Source organism: Enoplosus armatus, chromosome 4 (genome assembly GCF_043641665.1).
Source record: "Enoplosus armatus isolate fEnoArm2 chromosome 4, fEnoArm2.hap1, whole genome shotgun sequence".
NCBI classification, from domain to species: domain Eukaryota; kingdom Metazoa; phylum Chordata; class Actinopteri; order Centrarchiformes; family Enoplosidae; genus Enoplosus; species Enoplosus armatus.
In genome coordinates, this window is record NC_092183.1 from 7,984,268 (window position 1) to 8,003,762 (window position 19,495).

General features: G+C 39.4%; 3 protein-coding genes across 4 annotated transcripts; 2 read left to right on the forward strand and 1 right to left on the reverse strand.

Annotated features, from left to right (window-relative positions):
- Positions 1–1,189: 1,189 nt before the first annotated feature.
- gck (glucokinase (hexokinase 4)) lies at positions 1,190–6,635 on the reverse strand. Of its 2 annotated transcripts, none has more exons than XM_070903881.1 (10): positions 6,464–6,635; positions 5,785–5,947; positions 5,491–5,645; positions 5,096–5,215; positions 4,864–4,959; positions 4,634–4,733; positions 3,766–3,949; positions 2,901–3,056; positions 1,846–2,079; positions 1,190–1,337 (listed from the first exon to the last, which is right to left on the reverse strand). In XM_070903881.1, the coding sequence occupies exons 1-10, from the start codon at positions 6,542–6,544 to the stop codon at positions 1,190–1,192; spliced, it is 1,437 nt and encodes a 478-aa protein (XP_070759982.1). In that variant the 5' UTR covers positions 6,545–6,635. The 2 variants fall into 2 exon arrangements, with proteins under 2 accessions (XP_070759982.1, XP_070759981.1); XM_070903880.1 differs by having other exon boundaries at positions 5,491–5,660; positions 6,464–6,544.
- Positions 6,636–10,061: 3,426 nt separating this feature from the next.
- Positions 10,062–14,734, forward strand: ykt6 (YKT6 v-SNARE homolog (S. cerevisiae)). The gene is made up of 8 exons (XM_070904404.1): positions 10,062–10,240; positions 10,624–10,790; positions 11,093–11,175; positions 11,703–11,803; positions 11,929–12,033; positions 12,304–12,369; positions 12,595–12,696; positions 12,793–14,734. Exons 2-8 carry the CDS (start codon positions 10,687–10,689, stop codon positions 12,826–12,828), a joined length of 597 nt encoding a protein of 198 aa, XP_070760505.1. The 5' UTR covers positions 10,062–10,240; positions 10,624–10,686; the 3' UTR covers positions 12,829–14,734.
- A 568-nt stretch (positions 14,735–15,302) lies between these two features.
- On the forward strand, positions 15,303–19,164 carry LOC139284631 (uncharacterized). The gene is made up of 5 exons (XM_070904967.1): positions 15,303–15,440; positions 15,983–16,040; positions 17,002–17,073; positions 18,031–18,115; positions 18,344–19,164. The coding sequence occupies exons 1-5, from the start codon at positions 15,381–15,383 to the stop codon at positions 18,390–18,392; spliced, it is 324 nt and encodes a 107-aa protein (XP_070761068.1). The 5' UTR covers positions 15,303–15,380; the 3' UTR covers positions 18,393–19,164.
- The last annotated feature ends 331 nt before the right edge of the window (positions 19,165–19,495 follow it).

Genomic DNA, 19,495 nt, shown 5'->3' on the forward strand with positions numbered 1-19,495 from the left:
GAAGAGACAGGGGAAAGTGGCGTCTGACGTTTGACACTCAAATCACCAAAGAAATGTACTCTTCAGAGGTCAAATCAAGCTCTAAACAGAACTGAAATGTATGTTTTATGTGCACTATTATCTAGACTTCAGTAACAACATTACATGATGCTACACAGCAAACCTTAAGCCTGATTTCCTACAAATATAATAATTTTCCTGTTACTCCACTAAATGAGTGTTGAAGATATGTTATGGTTGTTGTGCCATGGACCAAATTCACATCCTGCACACTGAATCCATAATTCCCAGCAGCACCTCTGGTGTCATTACATGAGATCATTTACCCCAATAATGACCAGTATGGATATGGATTATATTTGTATGAACAGATTGATTTATAAATAGTTGTTCTGGATTAATTATCTGTGTTATTGTCATAAATAAATAAATAATGTAATGAAAGAACATAATCTAATTGTTGCATTTACAGGAAAGAAGGTATTATATTCATGTTTGGTAGTTTTTCCTTCATTCATGTAACATTAATAGGACTATTACACCTATAACTTAGTTTTGACATTGTGTTAAAGGTGTATTATATGACTTGCCAGTCATTACATTAGTATTGGCCATTAAAAAAAACAATACATTTAAAGTACAATACTTTAATTAAGCAATTTTATTTACAGATAAGCTTATTCACATCCAAAGCACATTCCATCCTACTGGCTAACACATAAGGTTGTAAACATAAAACTTAAATATACAATACCAAAGAAGTATTTCATTGCTCACAAACAGGAATTACTACACAACAAAGCAATGAATTTGATTTAGTCGTAGTTTACAGCAGAATTTACAAAAGAATCCTTGTTTTGTACATCAACCAGTTATAATGCACTATCATCAGGAATACATCAGCCATGTTATAAATGTTCCAGTCCGTCACAGTAAACCAATTCTTAAAGTTCAGAAGTATTGAAATTGCTACAGGTTTGTCTAACACTACCAAATACAAGTTGTTTGCTGCTTTCTTTTCTGTGCATCTTCCAGCAGTGAGTATCCACTTTGCTGACACACATCCTTCAGAGCCTGAAAAAGGCCAGAGCTGCCGACTGTGGATAACATGTCATCAGTGTTCTCAGATCAGAGTCCAGGCTTGCGTCCCCGCTGTCCTGCCGGGAGACAGCTCAGTGCTCAGCTCCCTTTACTGCGTCAGCATGCATGCAGCCATCTTACAGGCCACCGCTGAGATAAGAGCAGCTCCACGACCGCTCCCCTCCTCCGACTGGATGAAGGTGATCTCACAGTGAGGCGTGAGGTCCCTGACGATTTTGTGGAACCTGTCACGGAAACTGAGATAGAGAAACAACACAGTTGGTGTACAGAATTAGTCAAATTTCCATCTGTCCCACCTCCCTTTCACTTTCTGCCCCATTGTTTAGTTATCCAATTGTTTAATTTATTTACTCCAATAAAGTGCATATTGAGAGTTTAATATAAGTCCCTATACCTAAATATGTTCACATAGAGGAAACAAACATATAACAGGAACAAGAGATGGAGTTTTTTCAGTCAAAAAATTTGGAAGCACTGCATTTTGGTCTTTAAAGCTGTAGAGAGAAAGGTATCTCTGCCTCTGGATTTTTTCTTGTATCATTGCTGAATATTGGGACAGTCCCTTCTACTTGATTCTTGTTTGATTCATTTACTGTCAACAATACTTAAGATAACAGACTCTTTTTTGTTAACTACTGGAAATACTCTTTGTGTAGCCACCAAATAATCACCATATGTTCTATGCTTAGTACTTCAATATATTCAGGAAACTAAGATATTCAAAAGTCTAAAAGCATTCCTCACCATGGGTGCAGCTTGTAGACAGATCCATCAACCCCCACTGTGATGTTCAGGGCTTCCTGGCTGCGTCGCTCCCGCATCAGGTTGATCACACCAGCGAGCCCTGCGCCGCACATATGAGCAGAGCGAGTGGAAACACTCTCACAGACCAGACGCACAATGTCACAGTCAAGCTCTGATGGCAGAACACCCAGCGAAGACAGGATATTGTAGATTTGTTTTCCATCCCCAGTGTCACTGAAAGAAAATGGCAACAGGTAAAATGAAAAAGAGCAGTTTCTAGATGAACAATGCACATGTTTTCAAAATGGTTCCACTATGTTCATAATACATAGATACTGATATTACTGCTATGTTCATATATATATTATAGAAATACCACATGTTTTATATTTTCCTTTTGCACTCAGTACTCAAATATTAACTCAAGCCTCTACAAATACTGCAGTTTGAAGTGAAGCAAACCAAATAGCTTCCGCATATTCCCATCAACACTGTTATATAAGCTTATGTCATCAGCATATGCTTACATAACACAACAGACTTTATTATTTGTTTTTATTATATTAAGATGCTTTTTCCCTCTGCACTTATGTAAATTCAATAATTATCATATCTTATCTTTTGTCTACAACAATGTATTCAATGCCAATGTAGGTAAATATTTAAATAATTACAATTCATAATATCCAGAGAAAAAATGTTCCGAGATTAAAGTTGTAAATTTATGAGAAAAAAACGTGGATATTCTCTGAGATTATAAGGTCATAAACTTGGGAGAAAAAAACTCCAAGGAACACATCGTTTCACTTTGCAAGGCTGGATCTACTTCCGTACAATGAAAGCCTCATTGGCTACGTTCCCATGGTTCCCATAGTGAAATGTGACAGCTACAGTAGCTTGGAAAATGGCGACATGGGGCACAGAATTATCTAGTACACTGGCTAGCTAATACGCCATCGTATTTGCCAGATTTTTTAGAAGCAACATTTTTTTTCAATGTAGTTGTCTTAAGCTGGTGGATGACTGCAGCCAGGTTAGGATTCATTGGTGCTCACCTCTCCACCTGTGAGACGTAGCGCGTCTCAAAGCTGCCACGTGTCTTCAGCATCTCTGAGGCTTCACCGTTAAACAGCAGGTCTTCATTCACCAGCTTCAACAGAACAAGCCTGACCAGCTCGCCCATATACTTCCCACTGATCAGCTTCTCATAACTACAGGAGGCAAGATCAAAAGAATAGACAGGTAACTTTAAAAACAGAGAAATATTGATGGGAAGGGTGGGAAAAATGAACTCAAGAGAGAATGCTAAAATGGTGGAAGAAACAGGAAGGATATGCATGTCACAAAACACATGAGCAAACAACTGTCTTTCTCTACACGGGCCGGGAAAGAAAGAGAGCAGGTGAGGATAGCAACGTCAGTACTAAAGAGGCTGAATGAGGCTGGGCTCAGCAGTTGTCTGTGTGAAGGGGCTGCCAGTGCAAAAGGTAAACAGCCATTAGGCTGACAGGCACTGTGGCAAGCAGCGGAGAGGGATCATTAATCTGACATCCCCATCCACCGACTGACCACTGACGTATGAGGGCTCTGGCCATTTACAAACATCCTCAGGAAAAACAGCTGGTAGCTTAGCAACTACACAGAGACCTCAGGTGAGAGTCAGGTGAGTATTGCCCCAGAAGGATGATTAATTCAGAAAAACAATAAGAGGATGAGGGAGGAAGTGTGTGGCACGTTTTAGATTAAAATGTGCATCTCTCTATCCCAGCACCTTTAAAGACATATTACTGTAAGATTCTACACTAACTTTAACACTTGAGTGCATGTGCACACAGTAGAGGAAGTTGGAAGACATGTAGAGTTGCGTCAAACAAGTGACGAGCTTTCCTATGTGTGAATTTGACTCCATGTTTGACTCACAGCTGCTGCCCAGGGTTAATCGAGGTCTCGTCCACCACTCTGTCGTGCTCCAGTCTGAACTCTTCCAGCTCCCCGTTGTCTCCAAATGCACCCCACTCTGTGTTCACGCACATCCGGCCCTCCTCCCCCTCCACCAGCTCCACAGTCCTCATCTCCTCCATGTAACACGCATTGCAACCAGTACCTGGTACAAAAAAAACCAAGATTGCTTGAGTCTGCATGTTTCTGCATATAAGCAGTGGTGGAAGAAGTATTCAGATGTATTACTTAAGTAAAAGTAGTAATACTATAGTGTAGAAATATGCATAAAGTCCTGCATTTAAGTAAAAGTACAAATGTAATAGCATCAAAATATACTTAAACTCATCATGCAGAATGGCCCATTACAGAATACTGCACATTATATTATTGGATTATAATGACTGATTCCAATCATTAACATGTACATCACTTTAATGTTAAAGGTGGGGCTAATTTCAGTTTATTTATATTTTTGTATATACATATACATTACTTTATATATTGCTTATACTGCTGGTAGCTTGTGAATTTCCCCCTGGGGATCAATAAAGTCTTACTGATATAATAATATCATAATTTATTTGTTGATTATATTTTGTATTATTAATCTGAACCTGGAAAGTAGCTAAAGCTGTTAAATAAATGTAGTGGAGTAAAAACTACAATATTTGCCTCTGAAATGTGGTGGAGTGGAAGTATAAAGTAATAGAAAATGGAAATACCCAAGTACAAGTATCTCAAAATTGTACTTAAGTACAATACTTGAGCAAATGTACACCACTGCATAGAAATGTGTTCATGAGAGCATTTCAGTAGTGCAGTTGTGTGTATGTTTATAACTACTTACCAACAATCATCCCGACTTCACAGCTGCGATCCTCGTAATAGCAGGAAATCATGGTGGCTACTGTGTCATTCACCATGGCAACCACATCCATCTCAAAGTCCTAAATGACAACACCAAATCACAACACATTTAGAGTCATCCAGCTGAGTACGGGTGTTAAACAATAGTCAGTAAATCAGTCTTGTGTTGTTTGTTGAGAAATAAAGTAATTATAATATACAGTAACTCACCCCTCGTCTCTTGATAGCATCTCTGAGTAAACCCACAACATTGTTCCCTTCTGCCCCAGAAGCCTTGAAGCCTTTGGTCCAGTTAAGCAGGATACCCTGTGGAAAGAAAGAGGACAAACCTTAAACATATAAACTTTATAATACATACAGAACGTTTATAAATCAGAGTCTTTATCTTGAGGGAAAGGGTGAAGGAGGTTATTGTTACCCAGTGTGCAGTAAAACATCCTACCTTGTCAATGTCTTCATGTCGTACAGGAAAGGAGAAGGTGAAACCCAGAGGAAGCTTCTTGTGCTTGATGTGATGTTTGTCCAAAAAGTCTGACATACACTCCGCCACGTAGTCAAATAGCTGCAGACAGAGAGAAAGAGAGGATATGAGAAGTGGAAAAATCACAAAATAATTAAATAATTAAATAATGCTAATTTCATTCTGAGAGGTTTAAAGTCAACGCTATGCCAGAGTAAACAGAAGACCACACCCCTTTGGAAGTTCCTCAGTAGTTCTTTAATAGTTTTGAGCAGTCACCATAGAGGTATATCAGCTCTACAAGTGGACAACTACAAATAACTGGCGATGTAAAATCAACACTTATCGATACTGAGAAATAATTTCTTGTCACTAACCATTTCAGCAGTGCCTGTCATGGCGTCTTCAGGAATGGAGTACATCTGATTCTTGGTCTCCACCTTCCAGCTCCTCTCCTCATCTGCTCCCACCTTCACCAGCATCACACGGAAGTTCGTCCCCCCCAGGTCCAGAGCCAGGAAATCGCCCACCTCTGTCAAAACACACACTACATCTGAATGCACATACTGGCTTTACCTGCCCAGGTGATGAACATTAGATTTGATCTTGTTGACATCTGCGTGACTTTACCAAAGAAGTGATCATCTTACGATTGAAGAACGTGTATCTACCTGATCCCTCGGGAGTGGAGCAGACGTAAGTTGGAAGCATTTTGACACTGGCCTCTTCATGCGTCTCTAAACGCAGTCCTCTGTCCATCTCACGCTGCATCCTCTTCATGACTTCTTTCAGCTCTTCCTTATTCAGCCTGAATTCTGACAGGATCTGCTCTACCTGCAACGAGAGGAGAGCAGGTCAGGAGCTGCACACAGACCAGTTACCTATTTAGTATAGACCATATGCACTGGAACCATGCTCGTAAAACATACTGCGAAACAGAGTTTTCACTTATTTTGAAAAGATAAGTGATGAAATCAGAGGCAGTCACAGCAAAAAAAGGAATCAGAGCACAGACAAATGAGATTCTATAGAAAGAATAAGAGAGAAAACTAAAACAAAAAAGTTCACTACTTTACAACGCAAAACAATGAAATGAAGTGGAGAGGACTCTAAGGTCCCACAGACAACCACATTTTCAATAAAGTACAAGACAAAGTAGCATCTGAACATCTAATACAAACGAGCTCCTCACCCGGAGTTTCTTCTGAAACAACATGGAGCAGTCTGTGTGTAAAGACTCGGGTTAATTCAACAGTCACACGGGATAAAAACACACATTCATATCAATGCTAAAGGTACAAATGACTTGAACCTCTACAAAGTCTTATCAGACAGGAAGTCGAGTCTTACCATGAGGATTTTATCAACCACAGAGCTGTAGCTACAAGGCATCTTCACCATCTGGTCGAGATGAGAGGTGACACACGGCATCTTCAACGGGTTTAACTAAATGAGCCTCGGTGTGTGTTTCCAGGTGTGTGGTGAGTGTGTGTCCACCCTGTGTGTGTGCAGAGTCAGTGAAGTGTGAGTACCAGTGAATGAGAAGCTCAGCTGTTTTTATGCTCAGGTGAAGTGGGCTGGCCACACCAGACGCAAATGCCCACCCCTTCCCGATCTCACCCCATCTGGCGATCAGGGTTCAAACACACACACACACACACACTTACACTCATACACAAGTACAGCTTCAGTACATAAACCCCCCCAAAAAAATATGTGACCTAATTCTTACAAAGTAAGAATTAAGCTTAATGGACAAATTCAAACATATCATTGATTGGCTGAGCATTTTGATGTATATTCATATATCTAATCTATGACTTGTTTCCACATTAGGCTCTATCAAGACTGAATATGCAATTATTTTATTCTTTTGCTGAAAAGAAAATTCTCAAATGACTATAGAAACATTAATAACTAAGAGAGACACTGACTTGTTTATTACATCAACTACTTATTGACAATAAATGACATTCTGAACTATAGGTTTTATGAATCCTACGTTATCATGATGACATTTGAAATGGTTTTACAAATGTTGATAATTAAACTTACCACAAAATATTATAATTTTGATCTTGTGATATATATATCCACCTTAGGTTTGTTTGTCTGTAATTCAGTTTAATGGCTGTTGCCATTGCCAGGACAACTCTTTAGAGTTAAGATACATTTGGTAAATTATTCTTTGCTTTCATGTGGCAAGCTGACCTAGGGCTGACCAACTGATATTGTACAACATGACAAATCAAATTAATTTGAACATGAACCCTGTGATCTGAGCTCATCATCATGCAATACCACATGGTTGTTCAATGAGGGAACTTCAGAGGCCTGAGAGAGTTACGCATATGTTTGTAAAATTAGAAACATGTCTAAAATTAGCAACAGAGAGGGATGAACGACCTCTAAAACCAACAATAGTAACCTGCAGGTGAAGGCTTCCTATGCTTATCAGCTCCTCTAGTTTACCTGAGGTCAGAGCTTTTCTTAGCTCTGACTCTGGCTGTGAGGTAACTGTGACCCTCTCCCCCAGTGACCTGACCGTAGGATTTCTAAGTAAACCCAAATAGTGACACTGACCTAAAGACACATACATATATACAACATGCCCCTTTCTTTATCCTTTATCATTTATCCTTAAATGTCTCCTTAAGTAGTTTTAAGTTTGGGGGAAAAAAAGAAAATTCTAGTATCTGCTAGTTATTTCATCGAATCACTCTGCAGCCATGGGCCAACTCTATAGCACCAGGTCTCTAGAAGTCAACACCGACTTACTGTTCTTACAAACTCAATAACTTGTATGCTTGTTTACTTACCTTTTTACCTGTTTACATGCACATGCAGTTTAAGATTTTACTTAGATACTTAATTGTAGTTAGACTGCTTTACCCACAAATATTTAATCCCTTATTTTGCAGTTTTTTTAATGGATACATATTCACATTTTTTGGTTACTATTTACCTAGTTGCATATGCTGACTTAGTTATATAAAGTATAGACTTACTGCTGATAGATAGATAGATAGATAGATAGATAGATAGATAGATAGATAGATTTTGATTAGTTAATTTACATCCCTGCAATATCTTTCAAACATTTGCAAACATTCAGTTTTCGTGACACAGTAGATCGTAGGGGTAAAAAGAGGCCCCACAACCATCATAAGCCATATGTCATCAGTAAAATACAACCTTGACTTTCTTCACCTTATCCATCGTATCACGACGAGGATTAAATCCTACGTGTCCTGCCGACCATCAGTGCCCTGCAATGGAAGTTCACTCGTTCTTCCCGGGAGGTTTTGGAGATTCCCAAGTTTCTGCTGTTATTGTGTTTTATCTCGGCGTCCGTGCATGAAGCGTAAGAAAATGTTATCCTTTTATGAGGAGCCGCCCAACCGCTGCTATACTCCCAATACGTTTGATCTACATAATGTTCAGCAGCAAGTCTCAAACACATTTACATATCTGCAGTATTTTCAAGGCCTAACTGGTAAACAGTGAAATTAAATCTTTAGGAAAGCAGATATTTTAGGGGGAAAACACTACGGGTTCATCTTCATTCCTGAGGATATATCATGTAAAAACCTGTGGATATGTCTTCATTCTTGCAGTTAACAAGTCCAGTTAATATCCGCACCGGCGCACTGGATGTCCCATCAGCTCCAACCATCAAACAAGAAAAATAGATTAAAACACTGAATTTTCAATCCAACCCTCCATTTAAATGATGGACCATTACATTTCACAGCCAAAAGTTTTAGAAAAAAATATTAAGCAAACCTCCCGTTGGTAGCTGGCCTTCTTACTGACCACGTTACTTAGTATCTTAACGCAACCAAAAGTAGTTCCAGGAAGGTAAAATCATTTCTTCCCCTGGTGCAGCTGACCGGTCAACAGATGCACCTAAAGGCTTAGCGGTTTCCATGCCAAAACAATTTCAATGTGTTGCCTTGGAAATGAATTACGGACACACTTCTGCCTTGGAAAACACTTACCACTGAGTTAAGTGGCCAAGGGGAAAATTGTTAAATGGAGCAAGATCACCAGAGAAAACACCAATTGAGGGTGCCATGTTTTTGGTAGACAAAAAACTCGGCAGACTCACAAGGTGTTTAAAGCTTTTAGACTCATTTTTATTATTTGTATTATTATAACAATTATTATTAGATAATTTTCTTACTTGATTTAAAATGCTACAAAATTACACAAGAAAAGAGTCAAACATTTTTTATTCAATTTTTGAGAAATTCAATTAGGGTGGCATCATTATCATCATCATATCTATGTAAATATAGTCATTATTACCAAGATCCTAAACGTATTGAAAAGCTTGTATTGTTTGGCTTTACACCAACAGGTGCTGAGTAGAAGATAATGATCATCCTTGAGGAAGTTCTTTTATTTTGTAAACAGCATATAGAACCAGGGCTTTTATCCGCTACAAGACATGTTGCCTTCTGAAATCTAAAACATTAAAAACCTCCCTGAAAAAGGTCGTTTTTCATACCCAGTCTTGTTTTTTCCAAAGTAATTAATGTACATAGATTGTCTCCCAGGCAGTGGATGAGAACGGAGTGAATTAATTCTATGTTTTGTTATCAACATCATACGCTGCATGCCTTATATTTATGTAAGGTCTATGACGACCAATATGGAAGGAATACAGGATACAGAATAAAGCTCTGCTTTTCAGGAAAAAAAACTACACGTTTTCATTATGAGTTCTCGCTGCAGCCTACAGTTAAAACATTGTTTTTATTTTATCGTATGTTTGAGTTAAAACAGTTAATATTATCCGTCTCAAGTTGAATATTATTTAGAAGTGCGGAATCCCCCACTGATTAGACTAGCATTCAGTACTTCCACCGAGTCCTCCAATTGGAACTATGAATACAGCGATTGTTTCCACCGGAGCTAATATCTCCTTGTACCGTTGTAGGATCGTGACGTGGTGATTGGTCACTTGACTCCTTACTGAAAACTATTTAGTTAGCGTTAACTACATTGTGATTAGGTCGCTGGACGTCTGCTAAACATATTTACGCGTTTTAGTTTATGTGGAATAACAAGTTTATTCGGTTGTTTTGACGGGAATCAAACAGTTTGCTGCTGATTTGCCTGGTAAGTTAGCTGAGGCCTCACGAAGACCTGATAGCATCTGTAGCTAGCAGTATGCTTGACTTGATTTCAGAAATGTACAAGTTTTCGACCGCAATTACATGACAACCAGCCTGTGGTAAATTTGTATTTCTGACTTTCTGTAAACCAATTTGTCTTCTCCTGGAGAAAAATATTTACTGAGCGGAGCCTGGCTATCAATACTCGGTTAGCTTGGTAGCTAATAATAAGGCGGCTACTTTCACTTGTAAGCTAGCACTTGTCAGCTGTACTTGGCTCAAGTTTCTTTAGCTGCGTTATTGTTAGCAAGGAAGCTAGCTAGCTGGCTGAGCTGGAGAAGGCATAATGCTCTCATGTGATTCTGCTGGTGTCATCTTCCTAATTAGATCATCAGGGCTGTGTGATCGTATCTGCTGTGACTGACTGACTAGAACTGACCCGGCGGCAGTATGAAGCTCTACAGCCTCAGCATCCACCACAAAGGAGCAACCAAAGCCAACCTCCTCAAATCGGCCTATGACCTCTCCTCCTTCAGCTTCTTTCAGCGCTCCAGGTGAGTCTGACTGAATATAGTCGCACATATCCCGACCTATTTCTCTCACACTTTGACACCAACATCTGACTGATTAAACCTTCTATATGTGTATTTTACTTTTTTGTCCTCATTTTCTGTGTGTCGTTTGCAGAGAGTATGCAAATAGTAACATGGTTCTCTGTCTTAAGTCAGTTGGTTTGGTTAAGCAGCAAATCTGATAATTGATTGCAAGTCACAATACAGTCTTTATAATAAATGTAGTTGCCTGACCACACTGGGATACTTTTCCACCAGTGACATTATTGTTTTGGTTTATTTAGTGTTCAGGAGTTCATGACCTTCACCAGTGCCTTGATTGTTGAACGGACATCACAAGGAAGCCGTGCCTCTGTCAAAGAACAAGGTAATAATAAGCAGGTTCAGCCCAGGGTGAAAATGTCAAGTCTGCTAACTTAATTTCAGTTTAACAGAATTTTGAAAAAAAAGTTAAGATGATGTCTATTTGAGATGCAGTGATTTTAATTCTGCCTGAAAACATTTCACTTTTTTTTTGGTATTTGGTCTAATTTATTATAATTTCAGTGTCACTCTACTCTTATCTAGTTCTCAATAGGTTTTGTGCCACCCAGAATACATAACCGTATTGACTTTGTGTTATGTGTGAAGCAGAAGCAAGCAGTTAATATTTACATCTTGTATTTTAATACAAGGGCCATCCTGGCTGAGTGGTTAAGATGTACACCATATAACAAGCTACATCCCTGCTTCAATTCTGACCAGGGACCTTTGTTCCATGACATACCCCTCACCCTCTCCGTGTGTCCTCTGTATCATAACAGGCAATTATACAAAAAGACATAGTCGGTGGAAATGCCATTTTTATCACACGTCTGTTTTGATCATACCATTCACGGTTTCCCTTTCTTTCAGAGTACCTGTGCCATGTGTATGTAAGAAATGACAACCTGAGTGCTGTGGCCATCGCAGATACTGAATACCCACAGAGAGTCTGTTTTACATTGCTAGACAAGGTAAGCACAGAAACGGTTAAATAAAGACACATAATTGTTGCACTTTGCTGCCAACTTCGATATTACGATTACTGTCTGGATATTGAGATTGCTGTCTGTTTTTTTTCTTGTTGTTGTTTTTTTAGGTATTAGAGGACTTCTCCAGGCAAGTGGACAGTATAGACTGGCCCTCTGGTAATCCTGAAACCATAAACTACAAAGCCTTGGATATTCACCTTGCTAAATACCAGGTCAGTTTGTAATCTGTTTATCATAAAATATGTCAAAAGAAACTCTGATAGCCCCTTGAGTATGACTAGATTATGATTGTGCACTGACTTGCCAGATTCTCAAAATTTCTTATGTCATTTGATAATGTTTACTAAATAGTTTTGAAATGTGCTCTGGAGTAAACAGAATGATACATTCATGAATCTGATTGTGGTCAATCAAAAAGCTTGTTTACAAAATGCAATAGCACTGTGCCTGACAGCTTTTTATTTGTTTTGTTTTTTCCACAGAACCCCAGGGAAGCAGATGCAATGACCAAAGTGCAGGCAGAGCTGGATGAGACAAAGATCATTTTGGTAAAATACCTCCCTCAGACCCAATATTTAAATCAAGATGATTCTTGAAGGTCAACTTTCTTCTGAGCCCCATAACTTCCACAATAAACCATAGTGGGGAGAAATACTCTGCAGACCAGAGTCTATTAGTGCATCAGTTTTATTGACTGAATTGTGCAGAGCCCTTGTCAAGTCAACATCTTAACACCATACACTATTTCATAGACAAATATTTTGTTTCTGTAGCACAACACCATGGAAAGTCTGTTGGAGAGAGGAGAGAAACTGGATGATCTTGTGGCAAAGTCAGAGCACCTGGGAAACCAGTCCAAAGCCTTCTACAAGACCGTAAGTACTGACAACTCGCCTTATTAATTATGAATTAGTCGAGTGGCCATTCACTGTTTACATGCCTGACTGTGTGTGTTCATGTCAACCCTGCAGGCACGGAAACAGAACTCATGCTGTGAAATCATGTGATGTCGCTGCCTCGTCCTTGTGGACATGCCTTTCTCTGCCTTTTTGCTTTTCCTACAACTCCCATCATGCACCAGCCACCTGCTCTCAACACAAAGGACAGAACAGACGCTGTCTAATCCGGGATAGGGCGCCAGGATAAGAGCAAGAAAGGGTGGAAGGTGGTGGCCAGTCGAAGCGTGACCTATCCAGATTGTGACTGATGGGGGCTGAAGGAGTGATGGGGTTTAGTCAGGGGAAGAATTAACATTTGAATTATTTTTAACCTTTTCAAAGGATAAACATCTGTGTGGTGTTTTCAATACCAGCTGAGGACATGATAGTGTGACGTTGTGTACCGGTGATGTATTGTTGAAACGTCTTCAAACCATTTAATGTTATTCAGATTCAATCAAATCTTGTTAGTTTTATTTCAACTCTTAAAACTTTTTGAAAGAGTATTAACCACGGTTATGCTTCTGCTCAAAGGCAACTCTGACAATCTCACAGTCTTATCCTTTGAATTCACAAAATGTGTCACAGTTCCAGTTCAGTTCTGTTCAGTACTGTTTTTCTTGCAGGCAGAACCTTAATTGCCCACTAGGTGGCCCTGTTTATTTACGTTATTGTTCCAATGATCCTCATCGTTGAGGTTAATCTTAAAAACTAAAGTGAGCCAAGACAGCAAGTGGCTGTTGGATGTGTGATATCAAAATCTCACAGTATTTTACAATGATTTTGAAACATCTTTGCTTGACTGGATTAAGTTACATGTCTTCATTGCTTTTCTCTGTCTCATAGTGTTAAATGAAATCTTAAACATTCCCACTTTGGTTGAGTGTGTTATTGAGTGATGATGCATCTTAAAGCTGATGAGTAGTGAGAGAATGGATGTAAAATGTAGAAAGATGTTTCTTCATAGACGCAGCCTTATTGCAGTGTGTTCTGTATTAACACGATGTTGTCTCATGAGAGGGATTTTTTTTTTACTTTGTACTGTAGCTGCTTTTCACTCTGATAGCCAACCCACATGACACAAAAGCAGGTTTTTAGAATTCAAAAGCCCTCTGCAGTCCAGGGCTCATCTGTACCTCTCACACTTGGGTTCTCTGACATTTTACCATCATTTATTGTGACTGAGGGGATTCTTGCAAAACCTCAGGTCTCTGGCCTCTTATTGTATGTTAGTCAAGTTTCTTCTAAAATGGGTATAACTTGAAACGAGAACAGACACGTTGAGTGATATTATAAATTGAGTGATTTCACACCCCAGACTTATTTTAAGACACTCCACTGCTGGCATTTTTTTTTTACTGTCAGCACTGTTTGCTTGGTATTTAGGTCTGACTGGGTTGAAATGTCTTTCTTCAGGAACTGCTGATCAGTTAAAGATATAGAGATGCCTTTGGTTGTGCATTTTAGATGTTTCTCTGCTGACTTTCTGCTGTGTGCGTGTATAATTTGCTGATATACAACATCTGCAGGCTGCATTGATGTTGAGTGCCTGTGTGTGAGGACTGCTGTGCGTTTGTATGTGTGTGATCTGAATTGCTCTTTCTGCTTTTACAGTGTAAACTTTTGTGCAATATCTCTGCAGACTGTTCGGTGTGCGTCTCTCTTTAAAGTAGAGAGAATAAATGGAAATATTTCTCATAAAGAACTCTAAATTGACCTTTGTATATGCTATTCTTATGACCAACTCCCATGTGAAGTGTTTCTCAGATGTTTGTTTAATTTCTTCTTTTCAAAATGTCCAAATTTGAATTTGAAAATCTGTCAAATCTGTGGAGTTATGCTGTAGCTATTTGCAGGTCATGTCTTACTGACCAGTGTGTTCAACAGTCTGCATTCAACATTTTGATCCAGATGTGGTCAGCAAATTTAAAAGAAAGACTTCAAATAATAAACTGTTCTTTCCTCTCTGTATTAACTTTTTGTTTTTGGAACACTGATTGCTTACAGAACATGTAATCTTGCTTAGATAAACACAAAAAAACGGCTTCTGTTGTACTGGTGGTATTTTCAGACATCCAAGTGGAAACTATTTTTCCAAGGTGGCAGTGAGGTGTTGCAGGAAATCCTGTCAAACTATGTAAAGGTAAAGTTGTTGTCTGAAAGTCAACAGTGCTATCTTTAAAATCCTTTAATCAGCAAACTGGGAGCTGTGAGGCCTCTCGTCTCTGCCCTCCCGCAGGAAGTTCAGCTGAGAAGCTGATGCTCCCTTCAGGTGTTGAGTTATAGAACTTTAAGTTATCACAAACGAGGTGGTGAGCAAAGAGGTATTTTCAACAAATGTTATCCCAAGTGTAAACGTATTGAATGTAATGTCAAAAACCAATGCCTGAAAGCTTGATGTTAAATTTAGACAACTTGAATCATCATTTTACCACCCTGCCTCCAATCGAAATACGAAATCTAGGATACAACACGGACCGGGGTTCTTGTCAATACGAATATGTAAAGTACGAGTTCAAAAGACGCATTTGAATGCAGCACGAGAGGCGCGTCTCAGCGCACAGCTGAGGTGAGAAGAGAACAACGTGAGCTGATGAAGTCTGATCGCACACCCGCAAAAAATGTGGACGGAGGTGAAAAACAAGAACAAGACTGTCATCAACAACGCAAACAGCTCGAAGGTAAGAAGCTTGAAGGGAAACCCGACGTTTTTTTTTTACTTTCTGACTTGCAGAAAAACAAGCCTGTTGATCCAGGAGCGAGCCCCTCTTACTTTAGATGGTTAAAGCCTGACACAAACCGATATACTTGTTTACAATCCTTCAATGAGTGGAGTTTTCACCTGGACTGGAAGCTGTTTTATCACCCTGCTACAGAATCAAGTGTGTTTCTTGACGCAAATGTTTCGGGAATATGTGGGTTACTTTTATTTCCTTATCTTGCATACATTTCTTATCTTTGCCTGAAGCGCTCTGATTTTCCACATTACTGGACTTCCTGCAGAAACATTCCCACTTCTGCTGTAAGATGCACGACTTGCTGATGATCTAGTCTGCACCTCGATTTCCTTCCGTCTGTCTTTGCTTCTCTTTCTTTCCCTCTGAGTCTCAAACAGTTGTGATCGTGTGAAGTGGCTGATGTTTAACCTGCAGTGGCAGTGTGTCCTGTCCTGTCGGTGCTCTACATTGTTTGTTCAAACACGAATGTTTTGCTGCATTTTCAGATGGTTGACCCAGATCTTCGTACACGGCAGCTTTTACACTCAGTTCAACTGATAAATGGTGAGCTTTATCTCTTCTATCTTCTTCTTGAGTTACAGTCGTAAGCTGACCAAACAGTTAATGTGGGTTATCATTCATCATAGTATATTGTCATTTTTAGTTGTAAGTTGGTGTCTTGTGCTTTTTTATTCTTGTAAAAAAGCTGAACCACACATATGTCCACTACCACAGAGCTATGTATAATCCAAACATGTATAAAATCATTTCAACAGCATCAAAAGGGCCTTCACTCTGAATACCTAAATCAGACCACAGTGCCAAAAAAACAGGGGAATCCACTTCAGGTAAATTCCATTTAGTGGTGTGTCAGCTTTAGATGACCGGCAATCATTACTACTTTTAGCTCAGAGCAACGCAAGCCAAATAACAAAGTTAATAACAAGTGCCAAAGAAGCTGAGTTGCCCACGCCCATCAAATGAAGGTGCAGATGAAAATGCAAATGATTCAATGCAGTCAAGAGAAAATCATGGAAACATACTATATGAAACACTGTAGCTGCTGGCCAATGCTCACAGACAAAACTACTATCTGTAACTGAGGAAATTGGTGCCAAATTAATGTTTTTTTAAATACACAGATAATAAAACCCACTAAATTAGTTTACTGGAGGAGGAAGTTAGAGATCAGAAGTCAGGAGATTTAGCTCATTGATTTTTGCTGCAATTGTCGTCAGTTAGAAATCTTTGGAGGATCATAACAAACATGGCGGCATGACATAAAGAAGTGGCCGTAGTGCACTGCTGCTCTGCACAGGACACTAATATTCAAAATTCAAATCCACATATTTCAGGATTTCAGGATAGTTCATATGCAATAAGGTGTTTTGATTACCATGTCCACCCACCTGCATGTAAATAATGAGCCATTAAAATGCTAAAGAATTACCTACAAGACACACATGGATGGACACACACAGTCTTTTATATTGTTGCATATTGTTGTTTTTTTGCCCTCATGAAGGTTCAACTGCAGCTGCCACTCATCCTTCTGGGACAGAGGACTCTTTAACCAGGAGCAGTGGAATCATCCCTGGTAAGCCCCACTTTGACCAAAATCTGATGTCTTTACAGACCCCGTGAGACCCGTTTCAGAGAAAAACACCTGATTTGTAAGATGTACCACCCTGAGTCAACAGCTAAGAAAGAAAGCCTATTTCAGTCAGAGAGTCGAGAGCCACAAATAAAGAGGAATCAAGTTACACCACCAACCGCCAAGCAAGCTTTAAAAAATTCAGAAACATTTTATTTGGCAGTTCTTTTTGGAGCCTGACTGCAAAACAATGGACGTCTTGTGATTTTCATCAAATTGCTTGGGGTTGTTTTCATTAGCTTTTCGTATATGCAGTGTTACGGTGAGATCCCAGATCTGCTCCCTGCGTATCATCTGAACCTTGTACTAGAGAACTTTCACCCTTTGGTGACCCTGGGTCCCTCCTGTTTCCCTGCCTCTGTTTGCTTGGGGAGGTGGCCAAAGCATTTCTGGGAGTTGAACCTGAAAGTGGTGCCTCGATGCAACCCAGACTAGACATTTGGAAAGGGCAGTGAAATTCCTCAGGTGTCAGAAGTGGTCAGTAATATATAATATAATAATATTATGAATGCGGGATAGAAGTCTGCAGAGCTCTGAAAGATGACATTTACAAATGCAGCCTCTGACAGGTCGGCAGAAATTCCCAAAGCGCTGAAAATATACAGTTTTTTCTTGCAGAGTAGGGAATTATTATTTTCACTAATAGTGCAGTGAAGGAAAGCAAAATGAGCAGCACGCATATGCACATGAGCATACACAGTCATAAAACATAGTGTTTGTTTTCTGAGGAGGAACTGGTTCATTCAGCTCAACACAATAAAAAGCAGGTAAACAAATTATCTCTACAGTACTCAACACACAGTACTACACTGCACTTGGTGTATGCACGTGTCCTCATGTATTTGCATATGTGTAGTTGTGTTTTAACACGTGCAAATAAACATGCGTGTATGCTTTTAGGTGCAATTGCAGCCACAGTGTTCATTGCCTTCTTACTCGCTCTCTACGCTGTCCTCTGGAAGTGCATGGTGTCACCACCACAACGGTAAAGAACAGACACAAGCCCTAACTTGATTTTGCTGGAGCTTCAATTTGATTTTGTTGACACAGCAATCTTGCAAAGTGCCATTTGTTCAGCTGCCTTTCAGTGTCACATGTCTGAACTTTGTATCCCGGCTCACACGATCTGCACTTTTTCCACTTCATATTAAATCGTGTTAACTGTTTTATTGCAGTTGTCACGTAAACACACTCATTCATGTTTCCCTTTCAGAAAGCACAGCAAGGTGCGAGTAAGAGTGCAACAGAGGACTTCTGTGTGAAGACCGGCGTCTGTTCAGCAGGTCATTTTGGATCTTAATGGTGCGGACTAAAATCTGAGAACAGCGTTTGCTCCCAGTCAGAGAAAAGCACCAGATTGACAATATGCCACTGAAGACGCTCCTCCTGATAGATCCAAAGGTCAAACCACAAAAATCTGACTCAACTGAGTGGATGTGTCTCCTGTTTCCCTCAGCTTCACTGTCTGCTGGTGCCTCCTGTTGACTCACAACTCCATGTTGATGTGAAACACTTTTTTTGGCCGGTCCGATTGTGCTGCTTTTTTTCAGTTTTGTTCTGTGAACTCTGCACTACTAAGGGACGAGGTGGCTCAGTGACCAATAAGCTGTGTGTATTTGTATCTGAGAGAGAGAGATTTTGGTATATTTAGTATATGTAGATTTTTGCTTGCATGTTTTGTACCTTCACCAAATGGACTGTTGCATTTAAAACACAGTATTTCTTTATAATATTTTAGTGCAATAGCATCAGTAGGTTCCATTTATATCCATTTTAATCTGTCCTCATTTCTTAAAGATTCTTTGGGAAAACTCTTAAAGCTGCTTTTTATATTTGTCCTCTGCTGTCTTCTTTGAAATCCACATGGTTTATTCACTTTACTCAGGATGTTGTAACTACTGTATGACCGTTGACTCTCTATAATAAACTGTGACTCCTTAGTTTCATGATGTATTATAACTCAATAACAGAAATGAAACTTTCATGAAACTGAGCAGGTACCAGATTAAATGTCAGTATGAGTACACAGGGAAACTTTTTTTCTCTCTGATTTGTCATCTGTTTTCTTGTATGAGTGTGTGTGATGGGCGTCAATAATATCAGGTCAGATTGAGTTCTCGAGCTGCTGAATCCCAGAAACTACACGGTCCATGAGAAGAAAAGACGGGCCTTTTCGGGTAGTTGGGCAGAAGTTCTGTGGAATTCATGAGAGCAGAGATACTGTATCTGTTGACTGATCCAACTGAGATATTAATCATTTGAACTGGGCAATCCAGTCATACTTTTGACTTTGATAAAACTAAGTGTGCATCAACATTTAGTCAGATAGTTTTGATAACACTGAAAAGGTAGCTGCAAAGGGCCA

What these genes read in the sequence shown, in the direction of transcription:
- gck (XM_070903880.1), bottom strand. Translation starts at nt 6,544, where the DNA reads ATGCCGTGTGTCACCTCTCATCTCGACCAGATGGTGAAGATGCCTTGT. An exon ending in TGGTTGATAAAATCCTCATG is followed by an intron (nt 5,948 to 6,463) that starts GTAAGACTCGAC and finishes CTCTCGTTGCAG; the next exon opens with GTAGAGCAGATCCTGTCAGA. An exon ending in ATTAACCCTGGGCAGCAGCT is followed by an intron (nt 3,057 to 3,765) that starts GTGAGTCAAACA and finishes TGCCTCCTGTAG; the next exon opens with TTATGAGAAGCTGATCAGTG.
- LOC139284631 (XM_070904967.1), top strand. Translation starts at nt 15,381, where the DNA reads ATGTGGACGGAGGTGAAAAACAAGAACAAGACTGTCATCAACAACGCA. An exon ending in CTCAGTTCAACTGATAAATG is followed by an intron (nt 16,041 to 17,001) that starts GTGAGCTTTATC and finishes GCCCTCATGAAG; the next exon opens with GTTCAACTGCAGCTGCCACT. An exon ending in GAGCAGTGGAATCATCCCTG is followed by an intron (nt 17,074 to 18,030) that starts GTAAGCCCCACT and finishes GTATGCTTTTAG; the next exon opens with GTGCAATTGCAGCCACAGTG.
- ykt6 (XM_070904404.1), top strand. Translation starts at nt 10,687, where the DNA reads ATGAAGCTCTACAGCCTCAGCATCCACCACAAAGGAGCAACCAAAGCC. An exon ending in AGCTTCTTTCAGCGCTCCAG is followed by an intron (nt 10,791 to 11,092) that starts GTGAGTCTGACT and finishes TGGTTTATTTAG; the next exon opens with TGTTCAGGAGTTCATGACCT. An exon ending in TTCACCTTGCTAAATACCAG is followed by an intron (nt 12,034 to 12,303) that starts GTCAGTTTGTAA and finishes TTTTTTCCACAG; the next exon opens with AACCCCAGGGAAGCAGATGC.